The sequence below is a fragment of the Pholcus phalangioides genome, unplaced genomic scaffold, assembly GCF_987345545.1.
Source record: "Pholcus phalangioides strain wild (caught in Gottingen) unplaced genomic scaffold, Ppha-v1.0 ptg000010l_1, whole genome shotgun sequence".
Lineage (NCBI taxonomy): Eukaryota > Metazoa > Arthropoda > Arachnida > Araneae > Pholcidae > Pholcus > Pholcus phalangioides.
The window spans coordinates 20894483-20918637 of NW_028301603.1; the positions used below are offsets into that span (position 1 = coordinate 20894483).

Genomic DNA, 24155 nt, shown 5'->3' on the forward strand with positions numbered 1-24155 from the left:
TTTTCTTTTTACCCCCCAAAACGTTAACTTTCGGCTAAATTTCAAATTGAACTTTGCCTTATACGAACTTTGTTTCGCCTCCCTCTTAACTTCCAGAAAGTTCTTTTTGGACGCCCTTCCAATCGTCTCAACACCTGATGCAGTCAAGCTGATGGCGGACATGGTATCGAGACAAGAAGTGAGCACTTCGGAAGCGAATTTCTGGTTCACTTCCATGTCGTTCGTGAGCACTCCATCGAAAGAAATGATCAAACATCTAACAGTAAGTTATGCTATCGGTCGTTCTTCAAACATACAGTGTGTCCATTTACATATACCCCAAAGCATAAAATGAAAAGTTACCGAAGAATAAAATTTATCTCTACCATCGGTGCTTCCGTTACCTATTACCGCTGCACCAAATCATGACCAAATCACTGCACCAATCGAAAAAAAGATTTTTAAGTGCTAAATAACAACTGCATATTCGCCCTATGTCACCAAAAAATTAGTACGATTGGACTACCCCCCTTTCTTTGATCTGGATGCAATTACTTAGTGACTAATTGGCCGAATTCCTGCAATTAACAAAATTCCGGTTAGAGTTAAATTCGTTAGAAATTTCCCAGAGCAATGTCTACAAGGTACATTATACAGCTCTTTTTGAGGAATGCAAGTTACCCATTCAACTTATTCCAGAGATTTTGCTGTAGTTGGCACTTAGCACTTTTTGAAGAATGCAGATTACCCTTCTTCCTCATCATATTAAAGGGACTTTAATGCTGTATGCTGTTCTGAAGAAATATGTCTTAGTCATTTTCGAAGAATGCAAGTTATCTACTCAAATTTTTGACAGACTATGTTGCTGTAGATGTCTCAGCTCTTTTTGATTAATGCAAGTTACCCACCCAAATTAGTGGACAAATTTCAGTCAGTGAACTAATAATACACGAGCAGCCACGCAGTTGAACAACGCCGTCTGATGCATGAAGATTGCGTTTGTGACTCCGCGTTGCTAATGTGATTCCGAGACTTTCTTTGTGCAGTCTACAAATGCCCTGGTCTCAGGGCCACCTTAACGCATGGGCCTACCCGAGTAGAGGCTTTGGTGCATACGGGGGGGGGGGGAGGGTCTCCATTACGATGAGGTCCGGCAATGTGATTTTTGAGAGCGAGTACAGTCGAACCCTGATTTAATCAATCGGATAATACCGACTCGATATCTTTATGAATCGAAGAAAATCGTTCTGTCGGGATTGATATTGACACAAATACAGTCGGACAAGTCAGATTTAACCAACTCCGATCTAAATAACTCCGATTTAAATTTTTCTTTGTCTCTGCGTGTATTTGTAATGATCCCAACCTCAATACAACGATTTTCTCCGATTTAATGTGGAAATATGTTGGTTTTATCTAATTCGTTAAACCGAGTTCCACTCTATAATCTAAAGAAATCGTTACACTAAAGTTTGTAAATTTGAGGTCCTATTGCTTGTAAATTGGTGAACTGGTACTTCCAGCCAGACAAGTACCCCCCCCCCCCCCATAACAAAACACCAACCACATTGAGAGGGACCACAACATGCACTTGGAGTGGCCTTGTCTTTGTTAGAAGTAGTGTAACACTAGAAGTCTGTATAGTATATATACAGTATATTAAGCTGCGATAGTGTTGCGTATTAATTAATAATTGTGTTTTTGTTTGATTCAGCCTCTTTTGGACGGACAACACGAGCAAGCATACTTAGGAGTTTCGTCACTCGTCCATACTTTCTGCATGAAGAACGACTGTACGAGAATTTCTGAAGTCCGGGACGTCGTCTACAAGTTATTCGAGAACCTCGGAGAAAACTGCTATAACCCGGATACAAGAAAGGTGAGTTCTATTTTTGCTCTGCTCAATATGAAAGTGTAACTCGATTGGGTTCCCTACCTGATGCCTATTCGCAATAAGACCAGAGAGAGAGAGATTTATGGTTTGGCCGCTACACAAATTTTGTCGCCGTACTGCCATTCTAAACTAATTTTCTTGATCACTCACCCCCCAAACTTGTTGCCCTGGGCTATAGTCCGCTTAGCACCACCCATGTAAATACATACATCCTGTGTCTAAGGGCGGTATTCACCGACATGGTTTAAACGAAAGTCACAATTTTTTGAAGAGAGATCGACACGGATTGGCTAAATTCAGGTTTTTAACCAATCTATGTTGATCTCTTAACCAAAAATTGTGACTACAGTTTAAACCATGTCGGTGAATACGGTCCTAAGCCACTCACATGCACTTGCACACTTTCTTAGTCACTCTTATAGTCTCTCACTGAACTGGTCACTGTTATAGTAATTCCCATGCTCACATATTCCCTAAGTCATTCTTTTAGTCGATGACTGATCTCGTCTCTCACTTTCTGATTAACTCTTTCAGTCACTCTATGATCTGGTTCTTTACTCCATAGGTCACTCTTTTGGTCTCTCATTGACCTAGTCCCTCGATCTATAAGTCACTCTTTTGGTCTCTCATTGACCTAGTCCCTCGATCTATAAGTCACTCTTTTGGTCTCTCATTGACCTAGTCCCTCGATCTATAAGTCACTCTTTTGGTCTCTCATTGACCTAGTCCCTCGATCTATAAGTCACTCTCATTGCCTAAGAACTCTCTAGACCACTCTTCCGGTCAATCTCATGCCTAAGACTTTGTATCTCACTCTCTAGGCCATTCTTTTGGTCGCTAACTGACCTAGCCCCTCGCTCTTCAGGCAGAGATGAGTTTATGGTATCACCCAATGGGGTTGACAGGGCTACAGCCCTAGGGCCCGGTACAGTTATCATCATTTTTTGTTTTTTCATGTTATAAATTCATCATAGAAGCGCTTTTGAAAGTGTGACTTGGGGAGGGGGCAAAAATTCATGCCCGTCATTTGGGGGGGGGGGGCAGGGGGGCGGTTGCCTCCTCCGGCTTTTGAAAATACACTAAAAATGATATATATATACAAATATATATATACATACATTGAGTGCATGCGCTTTGCCCCCCCCCCTGGAAAAAGTTGAAATGACGGCCCTGCAAAAATCCCAGCCTAGGGGGCCCTGTTCCAAGATGTGGATCCATGGATTCACCAGTCCGTGGGACAAGAAATTTCGTCGACGTTCTGATTCTACTAAAATTGGGACTAAACATTCTTCAAATTTGCCGCCCTGAATTATATTCAAGCCCGTTAAGCCCTTCTGTAAATACGCCACTGAACAAGACTCGAGAAATCATCCAATCGTAAAAATCCGTTCTTTCCGATATCGATTTCCCGACGTCTAAATGAAGATGATTAGCGTCATTAATACTTTCTTCGAAATTTAGAGATGAGTAAATTTTAAGTTCATTCTCCAATCGATAATCTCATCGAATTTTCGGATGAATATTGAATTCTCCAATTAATGCAGTACTTTTGTATCGGTGAGAATCCCAAGTTTTCTGAAACATGGCTGAATAGTTGAATTCTGATTTTCCTCGGACTCGTTTCGATCGATGCGTCTTTCAGATAAATATGATGTAAGGCAGTTAAAAATTTAAATGCGAGGGGAGTGGGAGGTTTATTGACTTGGTATATCGCACTTGGATGGGTCCGCGGATAGAAATCGAGTCAATTACAGTCACTGCATTTCACTCCAAACGATTGTTTAGAGCCTCTGCGGGCTCTCAGAACATTAGCGCCGATTCAAGCCTCCGGCTATTTGCTCTTTCATCCTGCTACCATGCTGGATGTTTGAACTCGCGAGCAATTGGATGGGTTAATCATTCATTCGGAGACTTCGAATTTATGTATCTGAATGATTCGGAAATTCTCGGGATGGAGTCAACTGACAGTAGCTGGGAGGAAACTTTTCACCTCACTTTTCTGTATCATAGCGCAAAGGGTGCCGAAGCTTTTGCTGAGCGTCAGCCCCTTGAATGATTTTTTTTAACCGATCGCGGCCAATTGAACGATTTCTTTCCAGTACTTGAGGGCACTTGAATGATTTTTTTAACTGCTTATTTGCATGAATGATGTGTGGCATCATTACATATGTTCCAATGTGCCATAAATTCATGAATTGTCTAAAAATTCAAGAAAAAATTTGAAAGAATTGGTATATTTGAATGCGGTTTTCAAAACAGTTATTGTCACGAAAGGGGAATTTTTTTGGTCCAGAAAAAAGTTCAAATTTCTGTCGATAGAGGTCCAGCCGGAGTGATTGGACTTGAACGCTTCTTCAATCTCTTCTGTGTCCCTAACGTTCGTAAAGCTTTGCTGGTGAACATGGTTGAGATAAAACAACTTCACCAATAGTGCTTTCCACACCAATGTCAACATCTTGATGAAACATCAATGAAATCCTTCAATAGAAATAATTGGCCCCTAATGGCGCAGTGGGAACATGCTAGTTAGATCAGCGGGTGCGATCCTTGGGGAAAGGACATAGATGACAAATTCTTTTTCCACCAAATCTGAGGTGACCACCGATAAATGGGACTTCTATTTCCAGTTCAACTCGATCGGTAGTAAATTGCTGTATGGCAGTATAACCAGGGATGGTGTGCGGTGTAGTAGTAACAGGAAAATTCAGAAATGAGCTGTTAATCGTGCACCCTGCATTCTCTAGGGCTCTGATTTGCATACAGCCAGTGATTTGCTTTCGTGCAGCTGCTCTATCGACAAAAATTTGAACCCTGATTTGAAAATTTTCCCTGCAGCAAAAAAAAAAAAGAAAATTTTCTCTTCTTCAAAATAGCTTTTCCACAAACAGCATTAAAAATATACTGATTTTTCTAATTATTATGAATTTTTTAAGTATTTACGAATTTATGGGAGCACCCTGTATGTCGGAAGTGAAATGAAGTGATGTATAATAATTGAATCGGGTGAAAAGGCCATGGAGCCGAAGAGGATAAGTTGTTGACTGTTGGATGAGAGAGCATGTCGAGCGCTCTGGTGTAGGCGCGCGCCTATGTAAATAAATGTGATTATAAATTATACTCGTTGGCTCTAGTGTATGGTTAAATCGTAATATGTCTAGGAGGCCAAGCGAAGCACCCTGTACATTTGCCACCCGAATTTTACTGTATATCAAATTCTTCGAGGATGATGTCACTCTCCACTATCCATACGAAGGTTTTTAACAGCTGGCTGATGCGAAGATATATTTAAGAAAGAGAGAGAAAATTCAACTGCCCTTGTATGGGAATCGAACCCCCTCGGATAGGTCGCCATCTGGTGACAGTGTCAGCAATTATGAGCTTTGGCTTGAGTTAGGGCCGACCGCCCATGTAAGGTCCCGTTCAGTGCACACGACCTCCAAGGAAAGATTGAGAGTTTCGTTGTCTTTGCAGTGTAGTGGTCTAGGGCGTTCACCTGGAAAGTGAAAGGACGTGGGTTCGATTCCCCGCAAAGGTAGAATTTTCTCTCTTTCCTAAATACAGGTTGTTTCGAAAAGAATCATCCGATTAAAAAAAAAAAATCAGAACTATTCAGCTTTTAATCCGTTTTGATCGCATAATGTATAGGTAGAAAGAGGGAAATCTCGAGTTTCACGCAGTTGCCGACAGGTAGCACTAACAATGTTCCTTTGGCCGCCACTTCAGTGTTTGTCAAGAGATTGGCTTTTCCCACAGTTGGAAACCGATTCGGGTGACTTCATTTTCCAACAGGACGGGGCACCACCACACTGGAGCTTGGACGTTCGAGAACTTTTGAGGAATCGCATTCCTAAACGATGGACCGGCCGCAAAGGAACCCGATGATTCAGTTAAACACCACTGGCCCCCAAGATCGCCGGACCTCACAGTGAGCGATTTCTTCTTGTAGGGGTTTATAAAAGACTTCGTTTATATGCCTTCCCCTTCCAGCTACATTAGCCGAACTGAAGATACGCATAACAGCAGCCGTGGAAGCAGTAGATGCAAACATGCTCGCAAAAGTTTGTGATGAATTTGACTACCGTATATAGACCGTGCATCCCAAGGTGGAGATACTGAACACCTTTAATTTGGTTTGTAAAAAAACATTATGATTAGCCACATGCAATATAAAATTAATCTTAAGTGTCTATATATTGTTCAATATTTTTCGTAATATACGCATTTCAAATCGGGTGATTATTTTTGAAACACCCTGTATATCTTCGCATTAGCGAGCTGTTAAAAACCTTCGTATCAAATTCTTCTCTGAATTATTACAAAAAATTGCATTGCATTGCAATTGCAATTAAATACACTTTCCTAGGCTGTTTACTGTTTACTGGACCGTTTGTAATCTTACCATCAGCCCTCCAGGGCTGGGTGGGAATTCGATTCCAGTCTGGCCTTGCTATTAAAAAAAATACGTTGGTATATTTCTTCAGGGATATACGCGTCTCACAAACAACTGGAATAATTTAACCCACAGTCAAAAATATGTGGAATACGTTCCCATCGGAATCTGAATTTATTTCGTGTGATATGAAATCAAAGCGTTTTTTCTTCTCCCTATTTCTCTCTGATGAAATGGAAGGTTCATCGATCGGTAATACGAGCACTGGTTCATCAGAGTTCTAGCAATAAGTAAAAAAATACTAGGCATATAATAAGAGGGAGAGAGAATCTGTACAAGTTTTTTTGCAGCAAACGCGTCCCAGAAACCCGTCGCCACGAATCCTTATAAGCTACACTCGCGTTTACAGAAGTACTGGGAGTATACGTGCGTCGTGCGTGTGTGTACAGAGCTCTCTGAGTCCCGTGATTGACCTGTTTGGTATTCAGCGCGAGGAGGACCCCCATCGAAGACACGTGCTTTGCCGTCACAAGCTCACGCCGAAAGCCGATCGGTTATCCGTTTCCGATACAATACAACCTTTCTCCCTAAGATTTCTACTGAAGAGAATCTTCCATCGATGCATTTGCCCGAATGGATGAGAAGTTCATTATCATATAATAATTACCATTACCGCACCTTTTTTTTATTTTCGTCAAGATTAAGGAATCCAAAAGTCGCTATCTTGTGATGGATATTGGCGACGATTCTTGGAGGAAAGCATTTTTCTAAATGGAAAAAGTAAATCAAATGAAACTGGGGGCTAGTTTTCTTTCACCTGAATACAGGCATGGAAAACTGAAAAAAAAAAACTGGTTACCGAATACATTAGACGCCGCTTATTAAAATCATGGATAATGTTATCATTCAGGTATTGCTATCACGTTTGCGGACAACGGAACGGACCAATATCATAACATGGGAAAAAAATGCGTTTGTTTTTCCAAAACAAATGAAGTATCCGACATACTAGCAAATGAAGACATAGAGCACATGCCATGTCCCGCATATTCGCCGAACCAGAATTCTGTTGAGCACACCTGGGATTCACTCGACGGACGTATTCCTCAAAGACACAACCCTCCTCGAACCACACAGGAACTCAAAACTGCCTTGAAGGACGACTGGGACAAAATCCGTTAAGCCCTTCTTAACAATTTAGAGGACAGCATGCACAGCAGATGCCAAATGTGCATCAGTGTATGAGGAGGTCACACGTCATACTGATGAACTCCTATCCTTCCTTATTTGCAGCAGAACGCGCACTATTCGTAACTATTAAAAAATTGCTTAAGGAACATCTTTTTTCTTTTGCTTATCTTTTTTTGCCATGTGGCAATATCTGTCCCATTTTGCAAAGAAAGATACTTCAAGATGTCTATTAAACATGTGTCTGTCAAGTTTAATTTTTTTGAAGGTATGTCGGAAAATAACACTGTTATTTAGAATTTATCAAGCAGTGCACTAGCAGAAAAGCAGTCCCAAATTGTCCTCTTTGCAAAGTAACAGACACAGGACAAAATCAATTCTCGAGATGTGGGGACCACCAAATATTGGTTTCTTTGTTTCAAAAAAGTTGCATTCAGTCTTCATACCATTAAAAAAACTAGCCATGCTGAATGGTGCTTATGAGTTCGCTTACCAGCAGTGCAAAATGGGAACAAGAGAAATTTTCCTTCGCCGTGTCAATGCGTTAATCGGGTTTCTGTAATAGTCATCTTTATCCCATTAAAAAAAAATCCGTCGAATGCCGGAGGGTGTTCATCAGTTTGCTTTCAAGCAGTGTTTATGTCTGATCCAAAAACCGGGACAAAAGAAATTCTCCCTCTTCGTATCAATGTGTCAGCAACAATCGGGTTTCCGTGATAGTCACGTGTCCAACTGGTGTCACATATACTCTAGTCCAGACTTGACACCGACGTGCATTTTGTTTACGAAGTTGAAAGAATCTTTGAAAGGCAAGCATTTTTCTACCACAGGAGATACGGCATTAGGTAGCGACAAGTTGAAAGAATGAACTCATATTGAATCTTCGTTTTCATCCATGGAAGCCTTTATCGAACAGCACAAACTATACTTCGAATGTATATAAACCAGATAAAATACATACACGCAACTGCGAATACCAACAATATCTCGAAACTTCCAGAAATGACCTACATATCGATTCAATCGTGCATAGATTATTACTTTCTCATGGAGAATGTTTTCTAAAAAAACATTATTAGAGTTCAAAAAAACTTTCGCAAAGTTCTCGAAGGATTGGCGATAGATACATATTGTATGTATATGTTATAGCTTTTGGAAGACGATTACAGTTTGGTCGAAAGAAGAAGAGACAACAAGCTATTGTCAATAAATTCCAATATCCGGTAGCTTTCCAAGAAAAAGAAGCTACCGTATAGATAGCTAAAAATAGATCCCCCCGTTACAACGAATATCGACGAGCGAAAAATATTGAAGATCCGGAGAAAACTGAAGAAATGATTCTCTTCAATATGTCTACTTTCAACATTCCATGCATGGACGATTGAACAAAATAAGCTGCGTATCGAGGAAATTCATATCTTAAAAGTCCCCTTCTCTTTTCATCTTTGAGTAAACTTTTCTAATTCGATTTCTTTCAAGTGTTTCAATGTCATAATGATGTTCTTCTATTTCTTCAAATGGCTTGGAATCTTGGGGATATTGCCAATACTTGGAAAATATTTTCGAGATTCCGAGATACTTCGAGTGAATTCCCCTGAAGAAAATTGTGTTTGTGAGACTTCACTCTTGAGTTATAAGGGAACTGAAAAGAATAAATAGAGCATTTCGGAATGGAATAGATTTAAAAATTGAATTTTTGATAATTTACTAGATGAAAAGGAATTAAAGTACTTGATTTAATATATGGAAAAATGAAAAAATAATTACATGGAAAGAAATTAATTTATTAGATGGAAATGAATGAATGAAAATAATTAGTCAATTAGATGGAAAAAAAACGAATTTATTAGATATGAAACGAAGTGAAAGGAATGAAAGAAATGAATTTGTTAGTTAAAAAAGGAATGAATGCTTTGGGTAAAAAAATAAATTAATTTATTAAACAAAAAGAAAAAAGAAATAAAAGAAATGAATTTATTAGATAAAAAATGAAAAAAAAAATTATTGTACAGAAAAGAAATAAAAGAAAGGAATTGAGATAAATTTATTTACAATAATAACCCCAGAAGGCATGAAATGCACTTATACTGGAAGAAAAAAAATAATAAATAGTCAGAACGGGAAGCACTTCACATACGGAGTCAGGTCGAAATCCTCAATAGCGGAAGCAAATCTTGCGTAGGAGGCACATACAAGTTCTGGTGGAAGACTGTTCCATATTCTCTCCACACGGCATCTATATCCGTGGAAAAAGCAATCCCTTCTGGCCGTTGGTATTCTTATTTGGAAGCGATGCCTACGTAGGTTAACTCGCCTGTCTATGATCTCAAAGAAAGGCTCTCTCGATGGTAGATAAACAATTTGGTGGACTAGTTTGTAGCACATCTTCAGATCTGCAGCGATTCTACGCCATTCCAGCGAGTGTAAACCCAGAAATGGGTCTCTGGCAATAAGATAGACCACTCATGCCAGGTATTCGTTTGGTAAACGACCTCTGTGGCTTTTCGAAGAGCTTTATGTCCTTGATTTTATAAGGGCTCCATACTTGCGAACAGAATTCCAGAGTCGGGCGAACGTACACACAGAAAGCATATGACAACGTATGCGCATCAAACTTACGGTATGCCGGACATAACATATATGAAATTCTATTAGCTTTGCAGACTATGCCATGATAATGATCAGTGAAATCCAGAATGCGGCTCATTGCAATACCTAAATCCACGCATGTATCCAACTACTGTAACGTTTCATTACCTAGTTGGTAATATTGAGGATCGGTGCGTCTACCTAAATGCATTGATCCACTTTTTGATGATGAAATAGGTAGCTTATACTGACAACTCCAATGAAAAGAAGTGTAAAAAATAAATTGGTAAATGAAAAAAAATGAAAGAAAATTAATTTTCTTGAATTTTCAAAATTGACTAATGACATTGATAAATGAAAAGAAATGGATTTATTGGATGAGAAAAGAAAGAAAAGAAATGAATTTAGCGTATAAAAAAGAAGTAAAAGAAATACATTAATTAGATTAAAAGAAATAAAAATAACGAATCAATGATACAAAAGAAATGAATTTAATAGAGGCAAAGAAATGGATAAAGGGGATGTATTATTTTTATATTATATTAATATATAATATTATATTTATATTAGGGGAAGAAGTGAATGTGAAACGGATGTATAGTTTTAGATGGAAAAAAATGAATTTATTATATGAAAAGAAATGAAAGAATCGAATTTATTAGATGGAAAAAAAATGAATTTATTTGGTGAGAGGAAAAGGGGTGATTTATTTAGTGAAAAGAACTGAATTTTTTTATTAGAAAAAAAGAGAAATGAATTCATCAAATGGAAAGATGTGAACTTATTAATTAGATAAAAACTCAAAGAAATGAATTTATTTCAAAAAATATGTGAAGGAAATTAATTTTTGTAACGGGAGAAATAATTTGAAGTTGGCGGGGAAAATAATGAACAAGAAAAATGATTTGCATAACGGCGCAAAATAAATGATTGGTTGAAATAATTCGCAGGCATTATGACGGGTAATACACACACATTAAAACCAATATATAGACTATATTTTAGTTATTACATCTAAAACTATATGGGGAGGGGTCACATAAATCGGAGGAAATCCAGATTGATCATCGTATTTACTCAAGAAACAAGACACATCGGGAAAAACTCTCTTCAATCAAACAGATATCTAATTTAATATTTGATTAAGTTTTTCTTGAAATCATTTCAGACACGGGGAAAAGAAATTCAATTTTTAAATTCCAAGTTTCTATAATTACATAAATTTTATTCGCAATTATAAAAATCAACGTTTGACATGAAAATTGAGAGAGAACAAAAAAAAAAAAAAAACAAAAAAAACATTTAATGTGAAAATTGGCAGTGTTTACTTTTGTGTGTTTGGTAGAGGAGTTGCATTAGTGAATCCACGTGGAAAGTACCGTGTGTACATATATTCACAACTCCGGGAATCTCAGACAGAAAAATCAAATGTCTTTTGTTCTTACGGTCGATTTATTTAGATCTTTATTTTCTAATCTTTTTTCTTATATTTCCCGAATTCCTAAGAAACGTGTGTGTGTGTGTGGTTGAAAAGAAAAAGAATAAGGAACAATAGTGTGTCGAGTTGACGATGTATATTATTACTCGGGGAATGACAAATAGAAGAATCAAATGTCTTTTGTTCTTGCGGTTCAGTTACTTCAATCTTTTTATTTTTTTATATTTTTCTTTTTATATTTTCTGAATATGTTCTTTCAAGAAGTGTGTGTATGTGTGGTTGAAAAATGCCATTGTTGTCAGGAGAATTATTTAAAAATCATTATCGTCGGGAGCAACACATTCTTGGGAAAACAACCCATTATTTTAAAGACTAGCATGTGAAAGTCAACACCATTGTTTAAAGTGCTTGTTTTCAATCATTATTAAAAAATTACTATCGTCAGTAGCATTCTTAAAAATATTTGTTGCCAAGAGTACTTTTAAAAATCATTGCTGTCAGGAGTATTCTTAAACGTCATTATTGTCAAGAGTATTCTTAAACGTAGGGTTTCAGGGTACCTTTAAAAATACATTGTTGTCAGGAAAATTGTTAAAATGTCATCGTCAGGAGCATTCAGAAGGTCATTACTGTCAAGAGAAATTTTAAAAAGTCATTCATTACTGTCAAGAGAAATGTAAAAGTTATAATCATGAGAGGAATCCTTAAACATCTTTAATGTCACGAGCCAAAGTGCCGAAAAATCATTATAGTCAGGAGCGTTCTAGAAAAAAAAATCCCTATTTTGGAGAGTATGTGAAAGTCAACACCATTGTTGAAAGAATTCCATTTGTTTTCAAAAGCATTCTAAAAAATTTACCGTTGTGAGAAATCTGTGGAATTCTTGTTTTATTCTTTCTAGAAGAGTCAGAGTGATGTGTAATCGCCAGAGTGGCGTGGTGATAAGATGCTCGTCTACCACCGTGAAGGTTGCTTTCACGGTCCCAGGTTAAAAGTGATGTGTAGAAGTCATTAATGGCAACAGCAGCGTTGTTAACAAGCCATTGTTGTCTTGAGAATTGTTGAAAATCATTATTATCATGTCCACTTTTAATAGTCATTGTCATCACTTTCAAAAGTCTGCTGGGGAGTCATGGTTGTCATTTTTAAAAGTTTACTAGAGAGTATAAAAATAATGTTTTATTGGGGGAATAGCTTTGAAAGTTGTTTCTTTAGTAACACTTTGTGGAAAAATGTTATTTTATTCGGAAAAGTATTTCGGAAAAATTCCTAAAATACAAAATTTTAATTTAAGTGTCAAGAGCAAACATCATTTTTATGAGCGTTCTTAAACGTCATTGTTGTTAAATATTTATTGTTAGGATCATTCTTAAAAATCTTTTATGTCAGGAGCGTTCTTGAACGTCTTTTTTGTCAGGACTGATGTATAAAAATCTTCATTGTCAGCAGACAATTCATTGTTGAATACAACGCTGTAATGTGCCTCGTTAAAAGTCATTGTTGTCAGGAGTATTCTTAAGCGACATTGTTGTCAGGAGTATTCTTAAGCGACATTGTTGTCAGGAGTATTCTTAAGCGACATTGTTATCAGGAGTATTCTTAAGCGACATTGTTTTCACGTCAATATCGTCAGGAGCACGTTTAACATGTCATTGTTGTCAGGAGTGTACTAAAATATCACTGTTGTAAGGAGAATTATTAAAAAGTCATTTTTGTCAAGAATCTCGAATTTCATTGTTGACAGGAGTCGGTGAAACGTTTAACGTTTACTTTTGAATGTGTAGAAAGTGTGTTTGATAGAGTAACCATCAGTAAATACACGTGGGAAGAGTACCGTGTGTACATATATTCACAACTCCTGGAATCTCAAACACAAAAATCAAATATCTTTTGTTCTTACGGGTGATTTACTGTGATCTTTATTTTTAAATCTTTTTTCTTATATTCCCCGAATTTCTAAGAAATGTGTGTGTTTGGTTGAAGAAAAAGAATAAGAAAAGCGACACACTAGTCGAGTTCATCTTTAAGTCTTTCGTAAGAGGCCCGGGCTACAGTGGCGTAGGCAAGCTACTCCGGTCTTCCGCCTCTAGCAAAAGGAAGGATTGTTTTGTTCCTCACATTTGTGACTATCGCCCCCATTCAACCGCACCCAATCCGTTGCCATGGCGATGACTGCTTATCACGTTACCTTTTCTCAAACCGTTCCCATGGTGACGTGGTGAAACCGGCTTTGACTGTGTTTTTTTATATTTTAAATATATTTTATTATTTTTCTCTTTTAAGTTCTCTCTTATTTCTTATCCTTTTCGTCTTTTTTTGCCTTTTTGGGAGGTAAAAAAATAAAGATTCCCGAAAGGGATTCTTTTCTCGAAAACAAATCTCGTCATCTGTAAAATAAATGACCATTTTATTCGCTCTTAAATTTCTCTCGTTTGTTTTTGAAATGAATGAAACGCCATCTTCGTGATAATGTAAGTGGTGGGGGGGGGGGAATCTTTCGTTAATATCATTGTTGTGGCATATTGTTGGAAAGTCACCGTTATTGGGAAAGTATAAGAAAAAAGTTATCAGGTATATATTCTTCAAAAGTCTTTTTGTCAGGACTGATATATGAAGTTATCAATGTCAGCAGATGATTCAATGTTGTAAGTCGTGTTGTAACGAGCATTGTTGTCAGAAAGATTGTTCTAACGTCATTATCGTCAGAAGCATTCTAAACAAGCCATTGTTGCCAGGAGCTTTCTTAAACGTCATTTTTGATAGGAGTATTCTTAAACGTCATTTTTGATAGGAGTACTCTTAAACGTGATTGTTGTCAGGAGAGTTCTTAAGAAGTCGTTTTTGTCAGGAGTATTCATCAAGGAAATTTTCGAAAAGTCACTGTTGCCAGGAGTATTCTGGAACGTCATTGTTGTCAGGAGGATTCTTGAATGTTATTGATATCAGTAGAATCAGTAAAAAGTCGTTATCGTCAGAAGTATTCTGAAAAAGTCATTGTTATCAGGGAGTATTTTCTTAAATGTCCTTGTTGTCAGGGGTATCCTCATTTCTTTTAGAAGTACTGATTTTGTACATTAAATATTTTTGTACATCTTGGGAAATAATTACTGGGGCCAAAAATTACATATATGTTCGACAAATATGCGAGGTGGCTATAATTATGATAGTGATAATCATCACAATATAATTTATAAACCATGAAATAATTATAATTCTTGATTTTAAAAATTGAAGGAAGCCTTGTTGAAAATAGGGGAAGGGGCATTTATAAAAAATGGGAATGGCCACAATTAAGGGAATATCCCGTAAAATACAGGTCATGTGACCACCTTTCATATACTAGTTTCTGGTCTGCGCAAGGGGGCGCTCGCTTCCTCAAGCCAACCAAAAATTAGAAGAAAAAATATCTCGGGAAAAAATTTCAATATCGAAAGAAAACACCTTTTATATCCTATTTTAACTATTTCCCGTTAATTTGAATGTTTTTTGAGAAATGTGGTTATTTAACATTTTTCGCGAAGAAAATATTTGTGTCAACCCACCCCAAGCTTTTTGCGCCCTCTCCAAAGTTCGACCCTTCGTCCACCTTTAGGTAGAAATACCGCATGTCTGTGCACCCCCTGATTTAAGGGGTAGGGATGAAGATTAGATAGACTTGATCATGCAGAAAATCAGGCTCCAGGGCACATTCAAGCTCAAGTCACTTCCAGGAATACGTAACTACGTATTCACCGGCATGGTTTAAACTGAAGTCACAATTTTTTTGATAAGAGATCCGCACGGATTGGTTAAATTCAGGTTTTTAACCAATCTATGTTGATCTCCTATCCAGAAATTGTGACTACAGTTTAAACCATGTCGGTGAATCCGACCCTTAAAAAATAACGATGCTTTATTTGTGTGTGGCGGGGTAACCAGGCACGACAAAATTCACTCGATACGGCGAGGTTATCGGTTTCAAATAACTTACCCACTGGAACAAAGCGAAATATAAGTCTAGCAGTTAAGCTGCCAAAAAAAACTTTTTCCCGGTGTTTAAATTCTTGGCAGGCAACTTTCAACAGTCCGCGTCCAAAGTGTTTCTTATTGGAATGTTTTGGCGATATTTCCTATAAAATTCGGTATTCCTCGTTGAAATGTTTCCGAATGGATGTTTCTTCGCATCAGCAAAATGTCTCGAGCGTTAATATTACTTTTTTTTGCTTATCTTCTATAGAGATATATAGACACATACACACACACACACATACTGTTCGGAGGCGCGTGCTGTGGCGACATGCACGTGTTCCGATGGATAGGAGGTATGAAAGGACGTGAGAGAACAGAAGAACATTCTCGAAAAGACACCTTAAAGTCACGTACTTGGCTTGTACTGCGAATGGGTGATAACAAGCGTAGGGCGGAAAGGTTTTGAAGCTTCAAAAATACGTGGGTGTTATGGAATATAACAACACTCTAAGGATTCTCCGAGTTTTGAAGAGAAGATACAAACGCCATCATAAAAAAAAAAAAACGTGTCCAAGCAAAAGATAAAATGAGATAAAAGATGAAATTGAACCGAATGTTTTTAATCGATTTTTATTTGAGCCGCGTGTTTACGAACCGGACAAGAAGCTTCCTATTATATATATGACATCAAAAACGAGCAGATCAATCGCAATTCAAAAGCATACCGTTTGAAAATACATTGATTTGTAAACCATTTTTGAGGTTGAGAATTCGTTGTTGGATATTTATAAATTTTTTTTTATTAAATATTTTATCTTGACGTAGCCTATTGATATCCAAACTGTATTTTGTTGAATCCCTTGAACTTCGATAATATCACGTGTTTTCTCTGAATTGTCGAATCTGCGTCTTCTCCAAGCTTCCAAATCTGCATCTTGTCTGAGTTATAAAAATCTGCATCTTGTCTGAGCTATCAAGTCTGCTTCTTCTCTGAGCTATCAAGTCTGCTTCTTCTATGAGCTACAAAATCTGCATCTTATATGAGCTACAAAATCTTCATCTATGATCTACAAAATCTGCTTCTTTTGAGCTATCAAATCTGCGTCTTTTCTGAGCAATAGGATCTGCGTCTTCTGGGCTATAACATTTTTGTCTTCTCTGAGTTATCAATCTGCGTATTCTTTCAATTATTATTTTGCGTTTTCTCTGAGCTACCAAATCTGTGTCTTCTTTCAATTATTATTTTGCGTTTTCTCTGAGCTACCAAATCTGCATCTCTTCTGGGCTATCAATCTGCGTCTTCTCGGAACTATCAAAAGTGTTTCAAGTGATTAAACTGGCTCAATATTTTGGAGAGAGTGGGCCACTTGATTTATTTGGAAACCTGTCGCGGGCTACTTGCTTGGTTTGATAAACAGTTGCGGGTCGTAATGAAATAAAATGTGTCGTGTGACTCAATGGGTTATTGTTTTAACATTTTATATTGCATAGTAAAAATTTTGAAACCCAACCGACATATTTTCTCTGAATGTGGCCCGTCTGTGCTGGATGACGGTGCAATTTTTACCACAGGCCTGTTAGAATCCACAGTGGAACTACTATAATGAACACCTCCCTCCCCAAACTCATGTTGGATAGAGGGGGTTTGAATCACTGTCATTATAATAAAGGAACAAACAATACCAATGAGTAAGGCTTGGATTTTTATGACTTTCCATATTTTGCTATTTTCAAGCAATAAAGCATTTCTGGATGATTTTGAGTCATTTTAAGGCATTCGGTCATGATTTTTAATTATTTTGAAGGCATATTTTTTTCACATTTTTCGAGGTTTTTTTTTTTTCTGCCTGGTTCAGCATTTTCAAGGAAAATGAGTTCGTTTGCCTTTTGCTAAAAGACTTTTACAGGATTGAAATTAAGAGGGTGGATGTTAGTGTTCAGGGCATTAATCCTACTGACATTACTGAATCCTTTTCTCCTCTCTTCAAGCTGGAGATAAAATGTTAAGGGATAGACTTGTTGCGAGCTAGTCTTAAGTATTACTTTAGGCTTCCCGGTGGTCTTCCTCAAGGCTCCCTCCTACTGTCCTTCTCTCCCTCCCCCCAATAATAATGTGGATGCAAATTGATTCATCATCCAATAGATTCTGGGCAGGTTACGTAAATAACAAGGACTCAATATTTTCACTTCCTTTACTATTCTCTCACAAGGCCATAGCCGGGTGAAGGAGGACCTGAGGGTCTGTCCCAAGGTTCCTCCCGGTGAGTCCACCTGTTACTTACTGATTCAGTGATATATACGTGTGGTAGTTAGTAAACTGAAGAATTTCCGTGTCTGTAACTGATTTTTTAAAATACAGTTCACGTTGCTTAATATGATCACATCGGTACTTGGGTTTTTGATAACAATAAACGAATGATAACTATATCGAAAAGAATCCCGTTTGCAAGTATTGTTACCATACAATTCGTTTGGTCGAACGGGACGTATGGTAAAGAAGTATTGGTGAAAGGACAACTCTGTTTTCATTTCTTACAAAACGGTTGAAATAATTGATTGCAAAATGTGTGTTCAATCGTTCCATTTTTTTTCTATTTTAAAACAGGACTTTTTCCACCCTTCAGCAAAAATCCTGCATTTTAGCTGAAATTAATGTTACCGGGGAAATACGATAGGAAAATTTTGGATCTTTTCTTTTAATTTTATTTTATCGGTCATATCTTTTGTTTTTTTTTAGGGCATAAATGCATTTTCAGGCATTTCCTATCTGTTTATAGGTCATGAAACTCCCAACCCTATACTAATAAGAAAAATCATTCAGATTCATTTTTACAAAACTTCGTCCTAGAGGTTTCAACATCCGATGACCTCGATGGTCAAATTTGACCCGCGGCACGATGTTAAAAAAACACTACTACGATCGGTATACCCAGTTGATTCGAACATTTAAAATAAGACACATTTATCATTTTTAAACCGGAAAAGTAAAATTCAAATGTGTATTTGGAAATGTATATATGTGTATATATTAAGCATTTTTTTTTTTTTTTCACTTCAGATTCTGTTAACTTTGAAATCAATTGGCAACATTGGAATCGCCTACGGCCGGGAGAAGATCCTCGAGCGATGCGCCACAAATCCTCAGCTCAAGATTGAAGTGCGACTCGCTGCAATTCAAGCATTCCGACGTTTCAGCTGCGACATTCCGGTAAAATATCTTTTCCTACCATTTGAAAGATAGTATAGATAGGATCCTCCTCTCTCTCTCTCACATACATTCACATTCTCTCTCTCTCTCAGTTATGTGACAGCAAGTAGTATGTTGTGTGTGTGTGTGTATATATATATATATGCCTTCGCATTTCGAACCTATACTTGCATAGGTTCTCATAGGAGCAGGAGCAGCAGCTCTCGATCTCATTAGCGACGCCAACAAATCCTTCTCTCCTCTTTGCTAGCAGTAGTTTGCTACTACTGCTGATGGTGGTGTTGGTGCTGCTGCTCCTTGTTCATTTCTCTAACGGCGAAGCAAATAACGAAGTTTTGAGGGATGATGAGGAGGAGGAGGAGAAATAGAGGAGAGAGGGAGAGAGAGTTTCCATTCCTGGTAAATGCTATCGAAAACACCAAATATACGCTCATACATTCTACGATAGACAGAGAGAGAGAGAGAGAGAGAGAGAGAGAGAGAGACAGAAACACCCAATATGAAGACTTTTCAGATGAATGATTACTAATTAATTGGAATGAATAGATATAGTGTGTGAAAGATGAGATGACTCTTTTGTAGCGCGGACTAGAAAAGAAAAATGGGATTTTCAGGATTTTTTTGGGAGTTATATGACGTCTTAAACTCTCTCGTGAGTTTGACATTACCGCTCACGTACTTATTCAAGAATGTTTTATGGTATTTCGAGATAAACCAGGGATGTAAGCCAGCACGTAAGCCATGAGTCACGATTCAAACCTGATTAACGTAGGGGGGGGGGCTTCCTAGATGGGTCGTAAAACTCCACTAACAGCCAGAGATTCTTGAGCAATGAGTCACGACCCGAAACCTGATTCGCAGGGGCTTCCTAGATGCGTCCTATAACTCCACCAACAGCCAGGGATTCTTGGGCTATGAGTCACGACCCGAACTTGATATGCAGGGCTTCCTAGATGATTATTAAGTTATAAATGCATTTATCGCGTCACTGGTTTCACCAATTTTGAAAAACAAACAGTTCCATGGATAGCAAAGCTGGCCTTGTTGTTCATTTTGGGTCGTGACTGAAAAAGTTTAAGAACCACTGACTTATATGGTATCTACAAGTGATCGCATGCAGGTATTGTTGGGAACGGAAAAGCGGACCAACTGGCAAAGAAGGCGACAACATTAAAAGACTTGGTTGTTCTACCTTGACCAAGGAGTCATGCCCGCACTATCTTGAAAGACAGAATGCTTTACCTTTGGCAAGCTGAATGGAAAAAGAATTTGGCAACGGACGCCTACAAGATACAACGTCATGTGGCTTTTCGTAAGTGTGCATGGCCCGTTGCTTTGAACGGTCATGTCACAATACTTGCACTACGTCTGCCAATGCCCACCCACACATCGGCGTTACATTTTTAGATGACGACATGGAAGAGAAGAGTACCAAAAAGTCTGATGTACTTCTCGCGCATTCTAAATTTGATTCGATTTTTAGACCGTAACCTATATTTGCTACGCTACTACTACTAAACCAAACGTACAAATCTATATTTGCTGCATGACAAGAAGGGTGGACTACGGAAGAAGCAGGATCAATTTCATCCTTCCAGAGCGGTAAAGCTGATACCAGGGAGACTCCATAACTTGCAGCCACGTAGAGGTGCTGGAAATTCACAAAAATGATATGGCGTTAAATGGGGAACTTCTATGGGTGAAACAATAAACACTTAAACATGTGAACGTGGTGAATCAATGCCACCCATAATTTACAGAATGTGCACTATATTGCTAATGCGCACATAATTGCACTATAACTGGCGGAGAAAACACCCTCTAGTTATGAACGTCAGAACTGTAATTTTTTTTCGCCCAATTTTTTTCCATTTCTTGATTACATTTCCAAAGTTTCGTAATTTTTTTGATGAATAGTTACTGCTGTAGAAAGCTCTGAATAGGTGGACGTTAATTATGTACACACTGTACAAGAACATGTTGGGAAAATTGCCCCATGCTACATTTAAAGAGAAACAGCGTAGACTTGATCTTCAAGCAGAATTGTGCTTTTCGTCTGATTTCCATTCATAAATTCTTGAATTGTGAATTTTGATTGCGAAAGCCATGATCGGGTCACGTTGAAAATGCACCAAATACTATTATGGTGCCGGCAACATGCCAGTTACACTTAATGATTTTTTTAATGTAATCAATTTGATTATTATGTGATGTCAGATAACATGGCTATAATGAAAGACTGAAAAAAACCACACCCTCATTTCATTTCTCTAAATACCTGTTACTGATATAAATCATGTTTTGTCTCTGCAGCGTGACATGTTCCTCCTGACCTACACCAACTACAAAGAGAGGACCGAAATCAGAATCGCATCGTATTTGGCTGTTATGGCCTGTCCATCTGCAGACAATCTTCAGATCGTCAAAGAAACGCTGACGAACGAACAAGTCAATCAAGGTGAGCTGTTCTATGAAGAATTCACTGAAGGTTTAATCAATCTTGGTTAACACTAATATTGGAATGAGTGGGATTAGAGAGAAAAATCGCTTCAACATTCATCTCAAATATTTATATTAAATGACTTTCAATAGTTTTTAATGATTCTTTTTCAAATTAACACCGGAACCACACATATGTGTGCCTAATTCAGATGGTCCTGGTAAAGACATCAACCTAAATTAATTAATTAGTTTTTTTTAACAGGGCATTTGGACATAAAATAAGCATAAAAGCAATCAAAATATTTTTTTTTCTTGAATGGTCAGTATTGGCTTATGTGTGAAGATATTAAACAGGGTGTCCCATAAATTCATAAATAGTTTAAAAATTCATAAATATTGAAGGAATTTGTGAATTTGAATACGATTTATAAAAAAAAATTCTCCCGAACGGTTTTTAAATTAGTTCATATTTTTGTCGATAGAGGACGCTGCGCAAACATAACTCACAGAATTTTGGACCTGAACATTTCTTTGATCTCTTCTGTGTCCGAAACGTTCGCAAAAATTCGTGGCTTATTAGTAAAACAACTTCACCAATGGTGCTTTGGCCACCTTGTGCACCACAGTGCTTTGTCAATGAAAACACACACCATCACCATATCACAATGAAAACCTTATGTAAGCGCCAGTAATGGAAAAATTCAGAAATGAGCTTTTAATCGTACGCCTTGCATTTTGCGGAACTCCGATTTGCATATTTCCAGTCCCGCACCCTCTATCGACAAAAATTCGAACCAATTTTTTTTCTGTTCAAAAAAACAGTCTTTGTGAGAGTATCTTTTCGCAATATTCAAATATTCAAATTCCTTCAATTTTTATGAACTTATAACCTATTTAAGAATTTATTTGACATTCTGCATGTCTTATCTTCAAAAGTGTCTCACTCTCCTTCTCCTCTGCGCAGTTGGTTCTTTTGTGTGGACTCACCTTCACGCACTGGAGAAAAGCAAGCACCCAGATAGGCAAGACATCCGTGAAATGATGTCCAACCTATACCTCTTGAACAAGTACAACTCGGACCTCAGGAAGTTCTCGTCGGCTCACGAAGCGTCTTTCTATCTGGAATCTCTGGACTCCGGCGTGCACGTCGACTCGCAGCTGGTATTCCCGACGCACTCGTTCCTGCCGCACTCAGCCATGATGAACTTGACAGTAGACATCTTCGGCCACAGCTGCAATCTCCTTCAGGTGAGTGGCTGGAATCATTACACGAAAAATCAAAATAACAATGACTCTATTTCACAAATCCTCCTGATCAAAACGCGATGTGCATTTATTGGTTCGTCAAATATTTTATTGTTATTGGTGACGAGTTTTTTAAACCTTATGTAAGGTACTGAGGTGGTAACCTTAAGTGCTTGGCGAGTTTCAAGCCAACATGGGAATTTCGTTGCTTTTAGTAACAAATGCGCGTTGTTAAATTCCCAAAGTATTAGGATTGGAAAAAAATCATATTCTTTTCTGAATACATCGAATGATATGCAGATATAAAATCTCTTGAGATTTAGTTCGACTCCTTTGATTACTTAAAATTCCATTAAAAAACATCAATTTTTTCCAAAAGCAGGTAATTCTACTTTTTTAAAGAAAAAAAGATGAAATGTGTTAGATTTCGCTTGGGATAGAAGAACCCAAGCTTATCAGATACGTATTTCAGGTACATTTTTGAGGAGAAAAAAATAAAATAATCTATTGGAAAATTTTTCCAAATTGGCCCAGTAATACTGTCGCTTGGCAGAGCGAGACGACACCAACATTCAGTTCAATAAGGTTGGATTGGAAGATCGTCTGAGATATGAATGAATGCCTTTGTTCAGCCGTTTGTGATATCGCTCGAAGCCAGGGGTTCTTAAGATATTCTGTTCCACAGAACCTTTGTACCAATAAGATTGTGGTGGCGTGGGACTCCATATTGAAAGTACTAACCTGAAGGTTAACAACTATTTATTATACTGTTAACAAATAAACATTCAACGATTAAATATTAGTATTAGGGTCTGTAAACAATTACACAAAATTAAGAAGTTACATCATCAGCACGACCAGCGTGGATGTGGTGGCTAGAGGAAGAACGAGGTAGAAAGCAGCGGTGCTTCCAGGTTGATTCCGGTTTATATGCAAGTGGACTGCGGCGCCAAATGTGCACGTCGCAGCACGGCAATTTGCATATGCCACAAAATGATATTTATGGAACTCCTTTGGCAATAATACTAAGTCCACGGACAATCTGTGCCAGTAAAAGGAAAGCCGCGGGGGTCCTTTGTAGAATGCTATTTAGTATTCTCCTTTGAACTTGCAATTAACACATGGATAGCAACAACTCACATGAAACTGGTACCACTCCAGAGACACTTTCTCCAGAGCAGTGAATCCCAAACTTTTTGAACCGCTGCTCCCTTTCGGCATATATTTTATCCCTATACACACAGTGACGGAATGTGAATGTGCTTTATCGTAATTTCCGTAATCTATGATCAATGAAATAAAATTATTTTTCGGTATTTAAGTTGGGAGAACTGTTTTAATATAAGATTTCACTCTATTCACATGCTTTTTAACTTCGAATCTTGTGTACGGCGCCATCAACACAGCTGCAAGTTAGGACAGAATGCGTATCTTGCGCGTCGTAATGGGCAAAACTCAGGGTCACCGTTACCAAATGCGGGGATTATATTTGAGTTCGTTTAGTAGGAAGAATAATTTTAGTTGATTTGCTATAATATTTTGAATATTCATAACATTTCTATGGTTGTGGCATAGCGATCCTTGCTTTATTATACAAAATTATTTTTCAACTATAGAAGTATTTTCTATTGTAGCGAGTACCCGGTGTTTCTCAACCCTCCCCCCCATCCTTCTTCCCGATATTTTTGAGCCCTCCCTCCCTCCTAATATTTCCAATGACTTCACTTCTTCATAAAAAAAAAAGACCTTCATAAACAATACACTAGCGTTATTAAATGTTCATAACCTAAAATGTAGACATTTTCCCTCTTCACGTTCACATACATCGTTCTGC

General features: G+C 37.7%; 1 protein-coding gene across 1 annotated transcript in view; it reads left to right on the forward strand.

Annotated features, from left to right (window-relative positions):
- The window catches only part of LOC149081097 (uncharacterized), a 97052-nt gene that overhangs the window by 22622 nt on the left and 50275 nt on the right, over positions 1-24155 (forward strand). The window contains exons 8-12 of the mRNA XM_089237880.1: positions 97-262; positions 1694-1858; positions 18485-18634; positions 20948-21092; positions 22041-22324. Of these exons, the coding sequence (XP_089094006.1) occupies positions 97-262; positions 1694-1858; positions 18485-18634; positions 20948-21092; positions 22041-22324 (910 nt within the window). The remainder of the gene's footprint in view (positions 1-96; positions 263-1693; positions 1859-18484; positions 18635-20947; positions 21093-22040; positions 22325-24155) is intronic.